This window comes from Pagrus pagrus, assembly GCF_965226575.1.
Source record: "Pagrus pagrus genome assembly, chromosome: 14".
NCBI lineage: Eukaryota > Metazoa > Chordata > Actinopteri > Spariformes > Sparidae > Pagrus > Pagrus pagrus.
In genome coordinates this window covers 26,408,248-26,431,021 of record NC_140198.1, presented here as the reverse complement: position 1 = coordinate 26,431,021, position 22,774 = coordinate 26,408,248, and the positions used below count along the sequence as shown (strand labels likewise).

The 22,774-nt window shown below is 40.5% G+C and overlaps 1 protein-coding gene across 4 annotated transcripts in view; it reads left to right on the top strand.

Annotated features, from left to right (window-relative positions):
• arhgap32b (Rho GTPase activating protein 32b) overlaps positions 1 to 22,774 on the top strand; it is a 117,078-nt gene that overhangs the window by 18,312 nt on the left and 75,992 nt on the right. For 2 of the 4 annotated variants that reach the window (XM_084372702.1, XM_084372699.1), the window contains exon 2: positions 19,451 to 19,750. In XM_084372702.1, coding sequence (XP_084228828.1) covers positions 19,656 to 19,750 — 95 coding nt within the window. In that variant the 5' untranslated portion in view covers positions 19,451 to 19,655. Of the gene's footprint in view, positions 1 to 4,764; positions 4,831 to 19,450; positions 19,751 to 22,774 lie in introns of those variants that run through there. The other 2 variants (XM_084372701.1, XM_084372700.1) reach the window with 2 other exon arrangements.

The following is a 22,774-nucleotide window of genomic DNA, read 5'->3' as shown; positions in this document are numbered from 1 at the left end:
AGTTTTAATTTGTCCCTGTGAGGGATGCAATCTGAAAAACAATTATTCAAAGGTTGCAGGTTTGGAAAACGATAGAAACACAGAAATTTGATGAAAATAAAAATGGCTTAGTCTGTTGACTCATGAAGGAAAACTGCAAGGACGATATAGTTTTTAACTTGCAAAAAAAACCAACGGATTTCCTATGTTTTTATGATAGGCATACACAATCATCCACTTCTAATTCTCTCTACCAGGTGTTACAAAGGAAATGAGAATCTCTGGCCAGCTGTTGTTGATTAGAAACATCTTTTTAGTTCCTTCTCCTGGTAAGGTTGAGGGTGTTCAAAGCAGCTGGTTTGATTTAGATTTTACCTGGCAACTTATTCAAACAAAGGATTGTCCTATTCAGTGGGAAAACGCAAGTTGTTGTAGTTAAACTGACAGGTATGCTTTGCTTAAAAAGCCCCTCTCACACTCCTATTTCTAAGGACATCTCATGCCCCACTTGTTCCAGACAATAGCTTTTCAATATCTCACATCCGTCACACACAATCAACACATTTAGTGTTTGCTATATTCACAAGATTTAAGAAGAGTACAAACTTGAGAAAAATTCGCCTCTTAACATGGTAGCAAATGGCCGACCGTCTTTCTTGTATTTGGAGCTTAAGTGTCATGAAAAATGATATGGCTTGAAAAGAAATGTATGACTACAAAACAGGTGTGATGCAAAAATTATTGGCTGTCTAGAAGAAGCTTTGGTTAAACATGGAGCAGTCTCTGTTCTTCCGCTCCTTAAATTAGGATGTAGCATTAGTGGGCTTTCAGAGAAGGTATTATGTAGAGGAAGGCTTTGTTTTCGCTGGAGAAAACTGCACTCCCCTTAACAGCTGTGCAACTGAAAGGAGCACGCACCACCTGCCAGATTTTATAGCCACAGGTCAACTTTGACCTCAAAGATGGCTGACCTCCATGGGGCTTTTCAGATGGCATTCTGGCACATAGCACGTAGACCTCTGGGTGCCAAATTTGACTGCACAGAAGAACTGGAACCCAGAGTTTTATATCTGTATACTAGGATCATACTGTCTGCACAAGACTGACATGACACCATCATAACCATGGCATGACACCTGCCATGAACATAAAGGAGTCTTTATGAATGTTTATGATTGTTGTAATTAAGTGTCATTTTTGGGGTAAGGGTCAATTGACACTGAATGACAACAAAACTATTCATGAAGACTCTATGTTCATGCAGGTGTCATGACTAGGGTTGCAATGGTCTAAAATGTTCACGGTATGATAACATCTCAGAAAATATGACCGTATTACACAATTATTATTACTATCAGTAACAATGACTCAACAGAATGAAAGCAGAAGGTTTTTCTTGGCTGAATAAACTTAAAAAAATATATAATTTCACAAAATATCATGTCCAGACAGACATGAAGCTTGAAATAAACTTGAAACATTATTTTCTTAGCAACACTGATACAATAGAATTTAATATCGTAGATAAGCAAATGTAAACTGTATGATAATCGTCAATTTTCTTACCATGGAATACATTGAAAACAGTAAATTGCTGCAACCCTAGTCCTGACAGTGTCATGTCAGTCTAATGTACACTCCTCCAAATAAAGTCTTACCAAAAAGTCTTTTGCACATTTGCAACAGGATGTGTATGCTAGTTTATGATTTGTGTTGCCTGTTTAGGGACATAAGCTTCTTTGACTGATTTTAAGGCCCTGCACACCTACACAGGTGTTTCACATCATACATAATTGTACCTCTGCTCAGGTTGAAGTTAGTTGGAGCTATGCTAGAATGACAGGAAGTCACCAAAGCTGATGAACCAATAAGAATGATGAAGTGGTAATGCAAATAAAAGACAACATAAAAGGAGGATCAGACTAATCAATCAAGCACATTCCCTGTACAGCTGTGTTGATTAAAATATAAGCACATCTTGGCCATTAGATACGTGTGACAAAGACGGCTGAAAAATGTAGACAAGCCTTTAGGCGTTCTAAATGACCACTTACCAGATCTGTCCCTGTGGCTTGTGATAATGGCAGTTATGAAGACACTGAAATTGGACAGAGCGGATTGGACTATGTTACATCTGTTATTTTGTGGGCGAGAGAGCTTTAATTTGTATGAATGAGGAAGCAGATTGTGTGAGAGCCTGTGACGATGATACCTTTGTTTTGCTTGTAGTTCATCCATGCAAGTCTTCTATGTGTTTGTTAGTTTATGAATAGATGACAGCTAGCTAAACTACTGCTGTTGTTAATAAACTGTCAAAGTGCACATGTTCTTCTTTTTCTTTTTTTTTGTCTTGGCTATTGAACAGTCTCAGATGCATCAGCACCACCCTCTGGACAGGAGTGGCGGTAACCATGATTAACATGTAGCCCAAGAAAACCGAGATGGATGTAATCGGATTTGTGTTCTTGCAAACACAGACACATTTACAGCATGTGGCTAATGAGTCTCAGATAGCATCGGGATTTTATCTGGGTATGAGTGATTTGAAAAGTATAAAGAAGGCCTCGGATGCCTTGTGTGCTCTTCATGCCATTCATAAATCTATACAAATGAACTGTCTGAGATTAATGGACTAAAGCATGCACCTGGCACAAACTATGGGTTTTATCATTTCTGGTGTGAAAGCCTGGTCAGTGATGCACTTCTGCTGACAGTGAGGAGCACTGGCAAGCCATCCATGCCTCATTAATCAGAGCAGGAGGGAACGTAATGAAGACAAGACATGCAGGGAAGCATCCAATCAGTAAGCCATGGGTTTGTGCTAGCATGTCTTTCTGTTGTTGCAAACCCTGTCAAAGATAATTGACAGGAGAGATGCCACACTCGGACAGAGGATTAGTTTCAGCTGAACCCACCGGCATTTTCAGCACAGCTTTCTAGGAGATTTATGTCGAAGGATCCCTGATAAATCACTTATTTATTAGTGTTTGTCACAATGAGTCAGCATGCCGCGGCAGGGGCAGGGTGACTTGTCCCTGCTCTCTCTACACAGTGGTGGTGACACGCCTCAGCAAAACACTTCTCACTCAGGCAGAATTATTTCAAGGCAGGCCTTTGTATAGATGCACTGCAGAGGCCATAAAGAGAACAAATATGAAGCCCCAGCCTCAACTTGGTTTCTCTCGCTGTCTTATCTTGTTTCTGGAGTGCCAAGTGATTAGAATGCACAGCTGCTGCCAAGTCAACATTGCAATTAAAATAATAGTTTCCAGTAAAGACGTCAAGTGGATGGAGTCTGTCTGAATAATTAAAACTGCAGACACAGAAGCAGCCCTGGTATTTTTACTATTCCACTTGATGAGGCTTACAGCCATTAACTTGGATTTTTAAGAACTGAATGATTTGTTAACATGGAGTAATCATTTGTAGACTTCTCTGAAGCCTTCCTCCTCCTCCATTTATTTGATGGTTTGTCATGTAGGATTCATAGAGCTTCTTATGATACAACTTTCTGGTTATTCTTACTTTTTTACAGTTTAATAAATGTTTAAATTTGACATAACTCTGAATTATGCTATTTGAAATTAGCATGAAATTTCATGGTCCATAAAACTTCTGGAGCTTCACAGCAAAACAGTGTTGCAGCATTCTCCTTAACAACTGAAGTAGATGGGGACTCTATATAAAACTTGTTTTTAAAGCTCCATACATCTTATCGGGTTGAATCCAAGTCTTCAGACACCCTGATATCCTAACTTGATTTGAAAGACGTAACTTGCACCAATTTTTTTAGCCCAAATCTTCACTGTAATTGCTAAGCTAAAAGTGTTATAGCATACCCCAACTGTAGTGGGTGCACAAGCTCTGCCATCTTTCAAATCCACTTGGGATCTCAGGGCTTCCTGCAACTTGGATTACGTTGAACGTTATATGGAGCAATTTTATGTTTTTTTTAGTTGTTTTTACATTTTAAAACAAGTCCCCATCCACTTCAGCTGTTTAGGAGGATGCTGCAACACTGTTTTGCTGTAAAGCTCCATAAATGTTTTGTGGGCTACAAAACGTCACCCAGCTTTTCATTGGCATGGGGGTGAGTAGATGATGACCAAATTTTCATTATTGGGCAAACATTTTCCTTTAACAATTGATTTGATATTCCTGCGCTTCAGGAAGTTGTGTTTTCTTCTGTAAGACGACACTTCACTGCAGTTTACAGTAAACACAGTTTATCGTAAACACAGTCCTCTACTGGTTATTGCACTTGTGTCAGCTGATAAACACAGGCTGTCATCTTATTTTGCAGCGTTGCTGTTTGGTTTGTCACACCCGAGAGAGCCAAATCATTTTCATATGAAAGACGCTGTGTGACATAAATGTTTTTTCATGGTCACTGTCGCTTAGTAGGTTTTTGTCCTCTTGTGCACATATAGAAACTTGACTGCTGTGAATAATCAGGTGATGGTAATCAGCATTTCCAAATTCTGCAGTAATATTACATCCCTAGTAACCTGATTTTACATAGGCTAAGTTTTTTAATAGGTGCTGTTAAGGTGTAGAATATGTGACAGGTAAGGGGTATATAAAAGAAAAGGGCTGGATTTTGTGGAGCTGGATTTTTTGTGCTGATGGAATCACAGAATGCAGTCTATGTCCTGTTACTTGTGTTTTGTTTTAATATGAAGGAGGTTTTGCTGTTGCCTCAAATACATAACAAGTTTGTTTTTTTTCACTGCCTCTTGCCAAGCAGCTCCTCTTTTCTCAAACACACCATTTATATCCACTTCATTATGTGACTTTGTGTGAGTGAAGAATTGAAACGGTGGAAGCAGCCAGACTAAGGGAGTGTACTTGGTAAGGGTAATTTAGGCTCTGTCAGCTGAGTTTTTCTGATTAGATGAAGATGTTTACAATTGAAATAACCACTCTTACCTTACTATCATCATTGCTTCAGAAGAGTGCATATGAATGCACTGGCTTTCATTTTTGCTTCTCCAGTCAGCTAATATTTCCAGTGTGGTAATTTAGATTCACATCTCCCCTTCTATTGCATTATCTTCTCCGGTAATTCACTAAGCGTGCTCGCCCCATAGTGAGCTGTTATCAGATTTTAGCCTGCTAATTATCAAGACAAGTTTTATTACCCAGCTCTACTCATGAGCTTTCAAGTCAGCTTCAAGGTCGTTCATTTCTTTACTTGGATACATTTTGTAAAAGGCCAAGTGACTCATATTCTAATTTCCTTTAGATTGCCAGTCTTGTATTTACTGGGGCCAAAAAAATCAATTAAAACTTGAAACAGGGATATTGTCTGTTTTCAGGCTCCCACTGTGTACTTTAGTGGGTGGGTTGGAGCAGAAATGATTTCTACTGCACACAAAATTATATTTTAATGAACTCATCCCCGGCGATGATTCCTACTTATGTGTAAGTGTATGTCTCACAGTAATGTTAGCTATCACTCAGATGAGGTCAGCCTCATTGGGGACAAAACCTAGCCTCATGATGTCATGTGACATCACTTAAGGTCTCCAGTCAGGTAGTAATTTTCATCTCGGTTGATTTGAGTACTTCTCTTTCAAAGCCTTTTTCTGCATGACCGCATCTTTTCTCTATTCTCTAATTATGTAAAATGTATCAATAGTCAAAGCCAAATGAATTCATGCTTGATCCTATGCATCCGTGCTGGCATGTTCATGGTAGAGGGGGTTTTGCTCCGTCTTTTGCTGGCAGCCTCACATTTTCTGCTGCCTGTGAGATTAGCTGTCCTGATGCTAACCCGAATCTAGTCTAGTTAGTCAAATCCGCTGCTTCATCTCCTGAGACCCAACCACATGCCAGTGTATTAAACAGGCTTCTATGACTAACAGGGCTTTCAAACCAAACACACAAGCATGGCACTGCACAGAGGAAGGCCATTGTTATTAAAGCAACTTCAAACATAGTGTTTCTGAACATCTGCACAGCCTTGATTGTCCACTTGGTTTGTGTGCATAGTTAACTAAATTCAACTCTACCTCATGCAAACTATCCCCTTTTATTGTTTCTGGAGTGAAAGTCTGGTAAGAACACAACAATGACTTGTAGATGGACCGTGTGTGAAGGATCAACTTTCAACTAAAGGTTGAATCTTGGTTTTAAATCTAAGGGCCCAGACGCTGACACTCTCATCTGTGGGTAAGTGTCTGAGGCCATAGCATTTGCAGCCCTTTTTGTCATGTTTTTGGCAAATTGAGCAAGTAGAATTGGAGGTGAAGCCTGTCAATGAGAGAAATCACTCTGTTTGGTGGTTGAGCTGTGCAAATCAGTGTAAAGAACGGAAACAGAAAACGAAAGGGAAAACCCCTTTAGCCTGTCACTGTAGTTTCCATGATTTCACCCATTTAGTGCGGTTACTCCTTATTTTTGTCCTCCGCCCATTTGCAACTTTATATTAGACATATTCTTGATTAGAAGTGGCTATATTAGTGAGAGTGTTGTTATAAAATGTTGCTTATCATTACAACAGTTTGTATACCTGCAGTCTTGAGACTTCTGGTTTCCTTCTTTGAATGATGAACGCAGACTACCGCCATCTGATGGTACTGCGAGTTACTTCCTCTCATGCAGTTGGCGGTCAGCTGAACCCTTTACCTTGTGTTCAATTGCAGCTTTTTGGCAGAGACATGGGCGACGTGAGGTGAACATACAGTAGGCCTTCGTCACCTTTGGTGCGTCTGGGTCCTAAAGTTAAAATGACCTGGAAGCTTTATTTGGATATTAGTGTAGACTTACAGACACAAGCCGTTTTTATACTGGACAGCAACCCTGTTGGCTGTCCTTTTTGCGGCTAGGTCCGCGAATTTAGACAGACCGCGGCATATTGGGGGTCTGTTTTGGTCCGCTGGAAATGAGACTCAGTTATCTATCTCCAGTATCACTTTTTTGCATCTTAAAACTGACTTCAGCTGCCAGCTCCTCGGTACTAAGTCTGTCTCTGACAAGGACAATCTCCTGCTCAGTGCTACATGGGTTGAAAGTAGGGCTGCCACAAACGATTATTTTGATAGTCGACTAATCACCGACTATTTTTTTTCGATTAGTCGACTAATCGGATCATACGTAAATTGAATGTATAACATACAGTTTATCGCACTAGCATGCAGCTGCTCTTATATAACAATCATTAGCTTTCAGCTTGAAGTGTTACTTACTAAAAATGAAGACAATTAAGATGATAGTTCATTAAACCTTTAATGAAATATAGGGGTGCAACGACTAGTCGACTAGTCGACAAATAGTCGACTACTAAATTAGTCAATGACTAATTTAGTCGTCGACTAGTCGTTAGTGACGTCATCGTGTGTGTATCCCACGGCATGCAATGCCACGCTAAACAGTGTTTCACCATAGCCAATTGAAATAGCTCAGAGTGAGACATCTCATTTTCCCCAACTAAATAAGAGCCATTGTTTTTTGTGCAATTCATAATCTGACTACTTTGATAGTCGACTAGTCATCGACTACTATAACGACTAGTCGACTAGTCGTTAGTGGCAGCCCTAAAGGGAAACTCCAGACAATGTCTGGAGTTCATGCAAAGGGCTTCAGTCTGCTTTTAGAATAATTTTCATCCTTTACTAACCACTGAGTCTTTCTTCACTGTGAAGTTTAGGTTGCTTTCAGCACAATAACTCTCACTCTGTTTCTTATCTGCTTTAAACTTGAATATATAATGCAGTGATATTTTACTTTAAGTAGCATTAGCTAGACTGCTTTAGTACTTTGACTACTGCAGAGTTCTATATCAGGTGTTCAAAAGTCAATATGTGAAAAAATCATATTGGTTTGCTGACAGAATACAGTGGTCCAATGAGGAATATTATAAATAACTTGGCTTTGTTTGCATTCTACATATGGTTAAAGATGCTGTTGCATTGTGTGACTGTGTTGAAAAGATGAGTTACAGAAGGAGTCTGCATGCTGCTCAGCTCTTCGTGCTGTCAGGTGGTAAATTAAGTTTGTAGTGGAGAAGCTCTGTGGTGATTTAATGCCCTCTTGATATTTCAGCAGAACAAGTTTTACACGTTGCTACTCTGCTGTCCATATAAGAAACAATGAAATGGCTCCATTAAACTCAGCAGTCAGACACACTGCAGAAGAGTGTTACAAACTCCATGAAAAGTTGAATACTGTTGCTAGGTGCTTCAAGAAGTGGCACTGAAGTGCCCAGGAGACGTCATTACCTAATTTACATATCAATATGTTTGAATAGTGTAGTGTGCAACAGAAGAGCGTGGAGGGAGACGTTATTATGGATCCCACTGCAGTTCTCACAAGACAAGCCCTACTATGCCTGTAAATCTGTTAATTCACACAGTAGCTCTGGTATTGTCTGCTCTTCTTGCGGTTTGATACAGCGGCCTATGAACTGCAAACACACCAACCTCTTCGGCCTCTGTCCCGGTCTTCTGCTGCTCCTATTGTTGTCACTCATCCTCTGGAGCCATTCTTCAGTGCAGAAGTGTCTCTGGGCCCATTAGGTAGAGCAAACTGGCCAGTTCTACGCTGCTGCTGCTCCGCCCCCTGGCCTGATGGATCTGCCTATGAGCCCAGAGACGCTCAGTTGCGACAGCCAAAATGTTGGGTGTGATTATTGTGGTAAGTGGAGCTCACAATCCGCGGTATCAGCTCCGCTGCTGGCTGATTGTTTTACAAACTAACCATGAGAAAAACACAAGCACGCCGATTAACACCAGAAGGAAAAAATGAGTGCTGAGAGGCAATTGTGAACTAAAAAGGACAGGTCAGCTATGTATGGCAGTGTGGCAGTATTTTTATGTGTTTTTCATCGTTGTGTTAACATAAAAATGACTACCTGTGTACCTTCATAAAGTGGTTAAATTATAAAAAATAAAGAGGTTAAATTCAACCTTTTTTTCGCCTGGTCTTTAAAAATGCTAAAAATAGGACAGGTCATTAAAAATGATCAATAATTATCGATATGGACCAATATGAAACTTCACTATCGTCACTTTTCAGCCATATCGCCCATGGCCTATTCTGAATTGATTCACAAATGCTCAAAATCTATTTTTGTAATGTAGTTAGTTAATGATTTTATGTTGATGGAACATAAATGGAAGAACTCAGCTGTGAGGGCACAATGCAGCACATGGACAATGTACAACAGGCACATAGTGGAGTGATCTTGTAGTATAATTTATAAAAAGGCAGCCCTTTGGGTGCATTTAAGATTGAATTACTTACATTTTAAGGTTTGCAATAAAAAAGGCGATGTATTGTTTCAATATAACACTGTACCTGATCACCTACAAGCTAACAGCAGGGCACCAAACTCCAGTACCAACTAATGAGAGCAGCTGACCAAGACTCACTGCAGTACTTCAACAAAGTGTGGTGGTGTGAAGAAAATAACTCAGTCCATAGTCCATTTCATTTCCAAAGCCCTGCGACCATACAGCTTTTTGGGTAATGATGGCTTTACCTCAGTACTAACACTGCAGCAGAGAGGCTGTTCTCCACTGCTGGAGCCAGAACATAGACAACACAGTGGAGCTCACCAAAAGACAGACCCTAACTTTTGCTTCTAGCAAAAACATTTAACCACTGATTAAACAGTTAGTTAATTACACTCATTTGAAGTGGCAACAGACAACTTTCCTCCCCTAGGGTTTCCAAGTGGTATTGTTGGCGCTGCTGTTGCTAAGACACCTGGATCATTTTTGTTTTCTTCAAAGTCACAAATAAAACCAACACAGGACAAAGCATAAGTTCATTCAATCATTGAGTCTGTAATAGAACTGGATTGCTAGTTAGCCTTCCTTTGCCTGGATTCCCGCTTGTCTGGTGGCAGATAAAATTGTATGTGTTTCATTATTCTACATCCATTACATTGTGCATTCAACATTTACTTCATAATGATATGTTGAAGCAGAAAACTTGTCTTCTGCTAGTTTGATGATAATGATGGATTATGATGATGATGATGATAATAATATTAATAATAATAATAATAATAATAATAATAATAACAATAATAATAAAATGTGCAACCATCTTGCATTATAAGCGAATTAGAGGAGGATATAGACACAAGAAAAAAAAGACTCCATTATACATTGGATATTTTGGAACGTTTATACTTGAAAGCATATCTAAATATTTCATTCACTAACCTAATACAAATACTGTTGTCTACAAATACATCCTAGCACCTCTCCATGGGTGCGGTCATTGTTGTGATGTCAGACAACTGCTTCCTCATGAAGTCAGGGTAGATTGAGTTGCCTTTTTGTAGATTAGGAATTTTGACCTTAAGTAGTGAATGCTGTACATTTTCTAGTCGGAAGTTGGACATTTTCTAGCTCTTGAGTTGTCTTGACACAGCATTAGTCCTAAATGGTGGAGACGGGAGGTTGGCAGGAGAGACGCAGAGGCAGCAGAAGGGAGTTTGGTGGAGCAGGTCGGTATGGTAGGAAGGGGACTGGATATGGGGGGCTTTGTAGATGAGGAGATGGACTTTGAATTGGATGCGTTGTAGGACAAAGAGCCAGTGGAGGCTCTGGAGGACGTGGGTGGTGTCGTTGCAGGAGTCAGAGTAGGTGACCAGGCGTGCAGTAGAGTTCTGGATGTATTGGAGTTTGTTTAGGACTTTGGACGATGTGCCAGATAGAAAACTGTTGCAGTAATCAATTCTGGATGAAATAAAGGCATGGTCCAGATTTTGGGCAGCAGAGAGGGAGAGTGATGGGCTGAGACAAGTTGTCATTTTCAGGTGGAAGAAGGCAGCGCTGATGTGACTGACATGTTGTTGGAAGTAGAGATTGCTGTCAAAACTGACTCAATGTTGCCAATATGTGCAGAGGGATACTGAGAGGAGTTGTTGATGGTGAGGCAGAAGATGTGAGTGGTTTTGGTGAGGGATTTAGGTCCAATGATGATCATGTTTTTTTTTTTTCCACAGTTTAGTTGGAGGAAGTTGGCTTTCATCCATGATTTAATTTCAGCGAGGCAGTTTGGCACAGTGGAGTGAGTTGCAATGGTGATGGAATTATTTATTTATATTGTATGGATTTCATTAATTATACAAGAAGAAGCCTATAAGATGCTTTCGAGTCATTGCAGTTAACTTTTAAATTAATTGATTTAAAAAGCTGCATAGTCACCTCACACACCTGTTTTTTAAAAAAGTCAGACGGTGACTCTCATAAAGAGCAGATAGGTTAATTGTCAGTTATGTTTCATTTGCAGCTAAGTGTGGAAAGAACTAGAGTTAGCTGTTTTGCACATGCTGGAATAAGTATCAAAATATAGTGTCCTTCTGTGTTTTGATCGTATTAATAACAGATGTTTTCCAATCGAATTGTGACAAGAATCAGAATCGAGCCGAGTTGTGAGTTTGCCGAAGATTTCCACTTCTAATTTCATGCATGTTTGAGGTGGAGGGGTCAAAAGTGTTACAACATGAGATTGTTTTTCTTTGCTTTTGAAATTAAGGTAAAAAATGTTCTGAATCTGGTATCTTCTCTGCAGTGCATGCTTAGTACTAGCACAGAAGTGTTACTTTTTGTTTTGAGCAAAGCTACACACATGGATCTCAACAATTATCTGATGGATTGCCATGAAGTCTTGTACAGGCATTCATGGTCAGTGATGGTCAGCCAGGTTCATTCAGAGAATGAAGTCCATTTGCTTTGGTGATGCCTTCACTTTTACTCCAGTGCCACCACTGGCAGGTTGACATTTGATATTTTGAGTCAAATGTCTCAACAAGTATCGAAGGGATTTAAATATACACTGTGGTGATCTCTTAACTTTTCATCTAGCATAATCATGAGGTTAAAACTTCAATTAGTTCTGCACTTTAGTTTATGACCAAATCCATAAAACTGATGACTTTTTTCATTAGCCTCTCTGTGTTCAGTGCTATTTAAGCAAACTAACACACTAAACTAGGATCAGATTCAGCTCCACAGAGCCTCTAGACTCTAATTTTTTTAGCTCAACTGAAACAAAAATTCTGAATAAGTCAAACTTTGCTTTTGTTTTCAAACCAACTTTTATTTGTTTCCTGGTAATGTCAGCTAACATCGCTGCCATTATCAGCACTTACTTAGGTGGTAGAACTCATTTTTATTGTGAAGCACATGCGGGAAGTGTTGATTTGGTATCTTTACCAAACATTAGCTTACTGCAGCAAATAAAACTGAATACTGCTGGAATGTAGTGATAAATAAGGCAGTATTAAGCACAGAGGATGGCTGGTGCTCTGTAAATTCAGGCCTGGCAGACCGCCACGACTGGCTGAATATAGTGGACAAACTGCTTTCTATTTGATAAGCAAGTAGTACAAATTACTAATAGCCATGCAGTTTGGACAACACATGAACTGTGGCTGTGGCTGGTTGATTTTTTTGCTCATCACTGCTGAGAATTAAATCCCCTGTTAATCTAAATGGAAAGTCCCCAAATTGGCGACAGTTACGATAAAGTATAACGGTAAACACAGCGCATTGCATCTGTTCTGTGGGGTCCTGTGTTATTGTACAGAATTTAATGAGTAAATGAATAACTGATTAATTTTAATTACAACGTAGACCATTTTCATTCCATTGGCTGATTACAGATACTGATCATTTGTCCTGTACAGATTGTCACACAGTCACCGTACTCCTTCATTCAGACTGATGGTAACATAGCAGGAATTAAGAAAGGTCACTGACCCTTGTCACACACCATCTGTTGTTTGGGTCTGATGACATGTCTCAATCTCAAACTGCTTTTGCTTCAGCCAGAATATGCTAGAAGTAATTATCCAACGCAAAGATTGTGAAGATCGTAAAAAAAAAACATTGCATACATTAGGCTTTGTTGAAGCAGTTTGTCTGTATTTTGTCTTTAAATCATAGCTGCAGTGTCTAACATTGGAAGAGTCCATGTAAGTGAACCTTGCTTTCCCAGTATTGATTTCATTTAGAGGGATTTGTGCACATTTACATGGCTGACTTAGGTACTTCAGAGCTGCTCTGTTTCCCAAGGAGTTTAGCTTGAGATTGAGTCTGCTGGGAGAAAAAAAATGCAGTAAAAGCAGCAGGATCCATCCTGCTATTATCTGTAACCGCTTATCCTGGGCAGGGTTGGACAGGGGTCTGGAGCTGATCCCAGCTGACATTGGGCGAGCAGCAGGATGGACAGGCCGTCAGTTCATCACAGGGATGGCATAGAGACAAACAATCATTTGTACACACACATTCACACCTACGGCTTTAGAGTAACCAGTTAACCTAATGTGCTTGTATTTGTACTGGAGGAAGCAAGACTTAAAATGGGTACTGTTTCAGTGTGACAACAGTGCTAACTACTGCACTACTGTGCCGCCCTTAGCAGCAAGATGTCACATTTCGCTTTTCCACCAAAATGAGTGGGTCTACACAGGTTTTTTAAACGTGGGTCAACCTGCTTAAAAGCACCTGTTGACCCCATTCCCACTTCCTGCAGGCAAGGCAGCCCATCTGTGATTTTTATCTGAGGCACGTCTCATGTCACAAATGCGCCAGAAACAGTTGTAACGGAAGAGAAAACAACAACATACCCATTGTAAAAGAAGCATCTGTAAAATGGTGGATAAAATATTTTTAACATCACAACCCCTGCAAAATTACTTGTTTCACTATCATAATTTGAGCCTTTCGGTCCAGTAACATTTGGAAAGTCTAGAATAGCCACACGATTAAATTATTTGATCCCGATACAAGTTAGCCTGATGCAAAACTGGAAGTTAGCCGGCTCGGTTGGCAGTCTAGGTATCCAGGAAAGTTTATTCATTTAATTTTTTTAACAAACATTAAAGAAATTTGTCTCATTTTAATCATTCATTTTATTTTGTATGTCTGCTGAGCATCCTGAGGCTACAGCTGTCACCATCTTTGATGTGTACTTTTACCATGGTGACAGGTGTAAGTCTCATCTAATGTGAGGTAAATGGAAAAGGATCTGTTTACTTGTTTATAGTAGAATGTATAAAATAATGTAATAAGTTCATACACACATTGTCCACGTGTCTCTGCACTAACACAACAGACTGACTGTCCCTTAGTAGAACCAGTTGTCATAACCTAACTCTGCTGTGTTAACAGAGCTCCTCCCTCACTGTCTATCTGGTTCATTTGGCCTCTGAAAGTGACTGTCAAGTTACACCCACATGCATTATGGCTCTTGATAAGATGCTTTAACGTTAATGTACATTTTTATAGCAGCTGGCATGTATTCTTCTGTTATCCCAGCTGTTTTGTTCCTGCCTTTGTCTAATTCTCAGTGCCTCTGTAGAGGAATTTAGTCGATAAATTCATAATGAATCTGTTGTTTTTTACGCTTTAATTGTTGACAAAATAATAATTAATTAATTATACACATAGGTGGATCAGCTAACAGACAAGTCATTGTACAACAATCAAACTTTGTTTTTCTATTTCCTTGTCTTGACGTCAATGGTGTTTTTGAATAGGTTTTTGGTTACATGCCTAAAATAAGGTTTGGGTTCAACAGAAGTTTTAATGATGACATTAAATGTCATGCCAAGAGGGAAAAAAAACACACAGCATGTTGTGGTGTGATGAGTGGATTCACATTGGATCCGGCGAAAACACAGGTTTTCCAGTTCATTTTGATGAGGGTAGTCCGTTTTGGCTGTGGTGGTGCGTGCTGAAAAAGTGGAGACGGAGTCAACTTTTGGAGAAACGCAGCTAGACGTCACGTTGTGGTGGCCAATCACATAAGCTGGCGATCAGACTATGAACAAAGCCACAGTGGAGTGTAAAGTCATGTGTTGTGCGTATTCACTCAGTTTAGCTTTGTGCACCAGTTTAAAACACGTCTATGCATGCCGACAATAACTGTAGGACCGGCATTTTTAACCTACTCTGGCAGAGACTTGACTGGAGATCATAAGCAGAGTAGAACGGGTCAGTAGCAGGACGTGTGATTTAGCATTTATTTAGTAGTATGGATAAATACTACAGAGGGAACGCAACAGACATTTCTGTATAGTGTTAAGTTTCACTTTCACTTCGGTTCAATCTTGTCCCCCAGTTTAAACCACACAGTAATGGCAGTAATGAATTTAGTGTTATTTTTAATCCGTCGATGAGGACAAACAATCACTAGTAAATCCAGCGTGCTAGTAGCAGAACAACATAGCAGCTTTGCCTTTCGGCAAACTGTTCCCAACATGTCATAGACACGGACCATGGAGTGACACTCCCGCACCAACCTGCGATGTTTCGCCAACACCACTGTCTGCGTGCTATGCACGTGTAGCATAGGCATCCACAGGCAACACGATAAATATGCAGGACATCTCTGCAGGCATCATAAAGAAGTAGACTTGACTGAGAAAACAATACCACATATTATATATTTATATACATGTCACCACATATTGGATGTTTTGTTGTGAACTTGAATGACATCTGCTGTGAAGAGTGCACACTGCAGTTACAAAAAAGAGTCACTAGATGACAGGTACCCTCTATGAATTATCTTCTTTTGTTTACAGTTAATTTCCAATTGACTGGTGAAGCAAGTTATTGTTACATTTATATTGTTAATAAATGATTTAAATTTGACAATAAGGCCTTAGTGTGGTACATTTCAAACGAAGAATGGAGATTATGACACCATTGACTCTGATGACACCATGTATACCATCTTTTGAAATAAGAATTAAAAAATTAAATGAGTTATCATGGCATAAAACCAGTGATCCTAGACTAGTCTAAAGATGGCATAACCATCAGTGCTGAAAGAAAAAAACAAAACAAAAAAGATCGATAATGGAATCGAATTGAGGATTTGGAGAATCTTGACACCCTAATAGTAAAGTGTCGTAGGTGGTGACGTTGAATTCCTGCGACCTCGATGTAGTTTGTTTATAACCTAACATTAGTTTTTCACTTCTGGCTATTTACCTTGCCTTGCCTTCATTTATTTTCTGCAATAGTTTAAATCCAATGGAGAAATCAAATGGGCTTTTTCACAAGGGAACCAGGGCAGTGCTAACTTCCAGGTTAGTCTACAAAAATATGTCATCCCTGCAGCACTCTGTAGGAACAACTTTGTCATCATTTATATTGCCACCCTGATGAGAATGAAGGGTGTTTACTGTGTAGGGACTATTCAGTCTTGATTTTTAATCTCCTCGGAGCCAAGGCTCTGTCCTCTCCCAAGGTCGGCCATTTTATGGGTTTTCTGCTGCATCAGGTATTTGTGGGAAGCTCAGCCTGCTTTGCCCTGCCTGCCTGCCTGGCATACACAAACTTACATCCTCTGTTTTACTAATGCACACACCTGAGTCCTTCTGCACACAGTAACAACAGAGATGTGTATTTTCATGCCCACAGCATATGCATGCAGGCGCTGCCACACAAAAACACATTTAATGTTAGATGGGTTGAGCTCACGTCCTTCCTGTGTGACAGCTGTGTGTGCGTGATTTAAGTGCAGGAGTTTACTGTAGCCCAGGACATGAGATGAATTTCAACATGTAGCCAGTGTCTGTGTCCACAACTCACCCTGCCTGCATGCTCGTGTCACACAACTGTCTTGTTCATTGCAGTTGATATTGTCATGTTCTGTAGATTCTAGTTAATACTGTGTTGGATTAAATAGATGAACTCTTGTATGGAGCTACTGAAAGTGAATAGAGCCACAGACATTGGTAATCTTTCCTCCAGACTGTCTAGATATTATGCCATGGACGATCACAGGTCACAACAAGGTGATGCATCAGTTTCTGATTGGTCCAGAGGGAGGCTTAATCACTCATGATTCACACAGCTGCCTTGTTATTTTTAGAGCAAAGATCTCTAAATCACTTTGAATGAAAAACTTTATTAAAGATGCTAAATGAACTTCTTCTTAATACTTAAGTATTGTAGAGGAATTCCTGTTACAGTTAAAGACGAATAATCTGTATTTTAAGAATAGATCAATTTTATTTACAGTATCTGCTTTCTGCTTATGTCCATGTCTACTGTTAAAGTTATTATTGTATATTATGATCCTTTTTTGACTTAATTGCACACCACAGGGAGCCCTGGGGATTATGTATGCCCAGCAAGTCTTCCTCACATGTTGAACCAGCTGCTTTAGTGTGGCCTGTGAGGATCCTCTCCACCCACGCTTTCTCCTCCTGTGCCCCCTCCCACCACCCCCTCCATCTTTCTCCTCTTGGCGTCATCCTCCTGGGATTAAGGCACATAGCCATTGATTGCTGTAGAAAAACAGGCTGTATGGACTTTTCTCTCCTCCCCTGTTTTATTGGGTCATTCCTGCTGTGTTCCTGTATTCTATTTTCGTCTGCTGACAACGTCACATTTGGATTTCATTCGGAGATTGTCATGTAGTGGGTCGTATTATAGCAATAATACCCAAGAGGGCGTTCTCTGCTGTGATTATGGGTACACTGATGATTCAGTGGATAGGAGATGAGCACTTTTCATAGTCCTAAAGTAACCTTAATCGCAATAAATGTGCATTTTAGACGACAGACAGCAACACATGTTCGGTGTGAACTGTGCATAAGAACCACGATAAATGAGAACACAAGAAGAGATGCTAACTGGTTGTCTAGCTGCTATAAACCTCTTGTATTAACTGATTATGCCAGAGTTAAGGAAAAAAGTACTCTCTAAATGAATTAACTGTCCTTTTAATGTAGTTAAACATGCACTTCTGAAAACTGAAACCATTCATTGATTAAAGATAAATTCACCCAAATTTGAAAATTTTGTCATCTACTCACCCCCATGCTGAAGGATGAAGAAATGTAGTCCTCACAACATTTCTGGAGCTTTACAGCGAAACAGTGTTGCAGCATTCTCCTAAACAACTGAAGTAGATGGGATCAAAAACATAAAATGGGGCTCAATTTAGCTTGTTAGGGTAATAGACCTACAGCAGCTTCAGTGAAGACTTTCACATACAGTAAAAAGGGTGTAAATAACATCTTTTTAAATCAATTTGGGACCTTGGGGCTTCCGGAAACTTTGATTAAGCCGAAAAAGCTGTATGGAGCCATTTTATTTTTATTTTTTTCAGTTGTTCTTTACATTTTAAAAAGTCCCCAGTTACTTCAGTTATTTAGGAGAATGCTGCAACACTGTTTTGCTCTGAAGCTTCAGAAATGTTTTGTGGACCATGAAACTTCACCCGACATTTCATCGGCATAGGGGTGAGTAGATAATGACTGAACTTTTTCTCACGTTTTTTTTTCTTTTCGGTGAGCTGTACCTTTTAGCTGATTAAAACCCGAGTCTGGAAGGAAAGTCTCCTCTAAATGGCTGTAAAATTTTCATTTTTATGTAGTTAAATGTGAACTTTAGAGCTGAAACCATTAGTTGATGGAAAAAAATGTATCATTTTTCAAACTTGCTGCTGATTTTTCAGTAGCAAGTGATTTTTCAAGCTGCAATGCCACAAATTCCATTGTTCTAGCTTCTCAAATGTAAGATTGTCACTCTTTGTTTCAGAAAATTGTTATTAGGGATTCTTCACGATTTTCTGACGTGAAATACTGGGTTACAGTACATGCTGACGCAATCACTCTTCAAAACTCTTCCTTCTCATCATCTGGTTGTCTGAGATAGAAATCACAACCTTTGCCTGCCATGTTGTTTTTTTCCTGTATCAAAGGATACAGTTACAAAGCACTGTGATAAAATGAATACAATGTTCTCAATACTTGCGTCATATCTCATCATACTGTATGTTTTGTTGACAAAAAAGTGGACGTGCTATCAGAGCTGTAGTAATGGCTCACAAGCTCACTGCTAGGATAACTTCAATTTGCTGACTTAAACCTGTCAGAACATAGTGCCTTATGTTTGTCAGAGCATTCCAAAGTCTGTTGTGTCTGCAGAAATCTTGAAGGAAGTTTTCTATTGCATAAACCAGCTTGTGTTTTAGGATGTGTAGGAGTGTGTTGCGTTTATTCATCTTACACTTTGATGGAGAGTTGCAATACATTTAGATTGGACAGTTGATGTGCTTGAAACCAGCATTGGGCTCCTCTTTGTGTGTGAAAGCTGTTGGTTCATCGTGAATGTCTGGACACACTGCTGTTGCATTTTTATTAAAAAAATGGATTAGCTGGATTTGTCAATTGATACTCTAGGTTGAGGATAGAGACCTCAGAGAGCACAGTCAGCAAAGGACAGCAGGCCAGCCAGTGCTGCTGTTTGACTGTTGATTCACACTGGAATGTGTGTGCCAGAATCTCCATGTGTTAACACTGAGGTGAAATCCTGCTCTGCAAAGCTCCGTCAGCATGACTTGTTTGATCTACAGACTACACAGACAATTAATGATTTTTTTTTCTCTCCCACCCCACCCATCCCTGTTCTCTCATCCTGCTCCCATGCCAATCTTCCCGCTCATTTTCCTCTTTTCCCTTTTCACCACTCATCTTTTTCAGTCTTGTCTCCTCTCTCGTTATTCCCCACATTCCTCTCTCCCTTTGCTTTCTCCCCTGTCATCCTCCCTCTTGCCTCTACATGTGATTTCTTTTATCTCATTCGTCTTTCTCCCTCCTGATCTACCTCTTCACATCCTCCCTCTCCCTCCCCCTCCCCTCCCTCTCCGCCTCTCTGGCAGGCTGCTCATTGCAGTGAGTCAGTATCATGGAGGCAGGCAGCGGGGCTGCCGCAGCGGTGGGGAGTGCAGCACTAGGACTGCTGGGAGCCACAGCCACGTCCAGCCATGACATCCTGGACAGGTAAGAGCACAGGACGAGGCTGCCGCACACCCTCAGGAACACACTGCACTGCCCCATTCTGCATCAGAGTGAAGAGGGGAGGAAGAGTGTTTGTGTGTGTGTGTATATGTGTGTGTATATGTATATGACCACACCTTGGGTTGAGGTTTGTTGAGCATGCCAGTTTGTTTATAGCCAGAAATAGGGGGCATGGAGAGTGAGTGAGTGAGTGAGGGAGTGAGTGAGTGAGTGTATAAATGTGTGTGTCTATCTTTCTATACTCTGTGCATGTGTATCTTCCTCTGTATCATCGCTCTTACTGTATGTGAGGCAAATGCTCAGGTTTTGACAGCTGGAGTATCTGGTTTGTGCTTGTAGCAGTGCCGGTGCTTAGTGTGCATGTGTGTAAGTGCATGTGCTGGAGTGTCTGTTGATGACAGAAAGGGGGTGTTACTTGGCTTCCTCAATGCCTCAAGGAGAAATGACAGCAGGGTATGCGCATGCAGGGGAGGAGGGGGAGGCATCGGTAGACGTGCCTGAGCGCTGTAGCCGAGCCGATAGGGTGAGTTTGCACAGTCACCACCCCACCCCCTGTTTAACCCACACCCTCAGCCCATCAGCCCATAGCAACTGGGCGACAGCCATCATTAACCGTCACCGCTGGAAACCCCTCATTCAGATTTCCTTCAGTGACAGAGCCAGTCGACTCCCAACTCCAACGACCACTGGCTCCGCCGAGGGGCCGAGTGTATCATCTTTCAGCCAGTTACGTCATTGCTACAGCTGTACACCCACATGCCTGTGCACTGTCATCACACACACACCCTCAAGCATGGACATTCACTAACAACACATTCCTGTATCCCGCACACATGCTTCACAGGGGTGTTTTAGGACAAACATTGCTGTCACACATGCAAGTGATAAACGCACGCACACAACAAACAGCCATTAATCTTTGTTGTTAGGGGCACCTCACCATGTTTCTTTGTGCACGGCGAGCTCTCTCATCATCTCTCAGGTGCTGTTGGGATATCACTTATCTCTTCTACCTTACAGTTGTTACTCTCTCTGCCAATGAGGGATAACTAATCTCCCAACACCTCCTGGGGATCTCCTTTGACACGTTGTACAATCAAGAGATGGAAATTTAGGCTGTGACTCATTTGGCTGTCATTTCCTTACTATTTCTGTTAGTCACCACTCACATTCTGACATAACCAGCCTTCTCTGAATATCTACATGTACAAATGTGCCCCATGCCATCCACCCAGGTAGCTAAAAGATACTTTCCCGAACAGTCTTGCTACTGCAGCATGATGTGGGTTTATTCCTGCTGCTGGATTAGGTGTGTGTGTGTGTGTGTGGCTATACAGTTGTGTACATCTGTCTGTGTTTTTGCAAATGTGTGCTGCTCTATATTACCCTTTTTGGACAGTGGGTGGGGTGGGGGATTACAGTTAAGGCTGCTCAGCCCCTCCACCTACTCCGCACACACACCGCCCCTCCAGTCCTGAACTGGGTCTAAATCCTGCACCGAGGTTACCATGGCAGCAGCAGCTTAGCATACATTAGACAGCGGTCCAACATTACTACTGAGAGTGAGTGAGTGAAAAGAAGAGAATAAAAAGAGAGACAGGCAGAAGAGAAAGCCACTGTAAAGAAGAGGAGAGGGAAATGAAAAAGATCTGTCTGTTCTATTTAACAGCTCATAGATAATGTCATTTACAGTATATATATGTGAAGTTGAGTGTGTGCTCAGTCTGTTGCCCATTGCAGCATTTAAACAGGGAGGGCGTTTGGCCAGGGGTAGTGCATTATAAAGTTATCCAGTGAATCCTGGTGGACAGGAGGGGGATCAGAGACTCAGCAGCCAGGATGAAACAGGGCAGATTGTTGACACAAGACCCCCAGGAGGTGATATAGGGAAAGAGAATGAAAATGCTGTAAAACTCTATACTGTTTGTGGTTCCCTTATCCAGTCAGACACTGTTGACAACGGAGCAGGGCTGTGCAGAGGAGACCCTCGCCAGCAACCAAGCTTTCCTGAATCAGTAGCTTAACCAATCATGTAGCTGCTAATTAATGGTTTGCGCAGGCTGCAATTGGTATAGTATTCCATGTGCTTGTTCAGACAGTCAATTTAACACAAGGGATTTGTTGCTTTTAGTAAATAAATAGCAGTAAGTTGTGTTCTTTTTTTTTTACTTTAGGTTAGACTTAAGGTTTTTCTGATTTTTGCCACATTATATTTGCCATCTTATCAGCTTTAGCATGCTCCTCTGCTCTCACCATGGTTAGCATGTGCAAGCTGTTGTGTAATGTAATCTGTGACTGTGGATGAGCTTTGTCAACTCAATGAAAATAACCCTGTTGACATCATAGTGATGTCTTCAGGGTTGTATTCAAATTTAGTTTGGAGATTCCAAATTTGACATTAAAAGACTGACATCCCTAGTTTAATGACTGACGGCTCGTTTAATGACTTTCTGAATACAGGCTGTGTGCATTTCTCTGTGGATTGAGCATTTCAATACTGTCACAATATTTATATAGTACCTGCTTTTTAATCAAAAAAGACATGGAAATCTCACTTTCAACAATATGAGAACTTAAAAGAGGTTAAATAGGCTATGTTGCATTTATTGTAGAATTAGATGAGGAATTTAAACAGTGTTTTCCCCATTGTCACTCCACACAGTAAAGTGTAGCTCATTGTACTCTTAAGATCCTGTATTGAGTAAATCATTTTAATGTGGGAGTCAGCTCAGCCAAATGTGTATTTGTTTCATACATGTACATTTAACACAGTTAACTATATCTGCATTTGGAGCTGCAGCTCATTCAGTTTTTGAAATGGAATTTTTTAAAGGAAGTGACAGAAATGACTAATGATTAAATCAAACCTGTAATGTGTTGAACACTAACAAACACCCAAAACATGTTAAACAGAACTAAGTATGAAGAGCATGTGACCTCAAAAGTTAATATTGGTTTGTATCCTGTCCATCGGTATTCCCCAGCTGCCTCATACACTGCACTTGC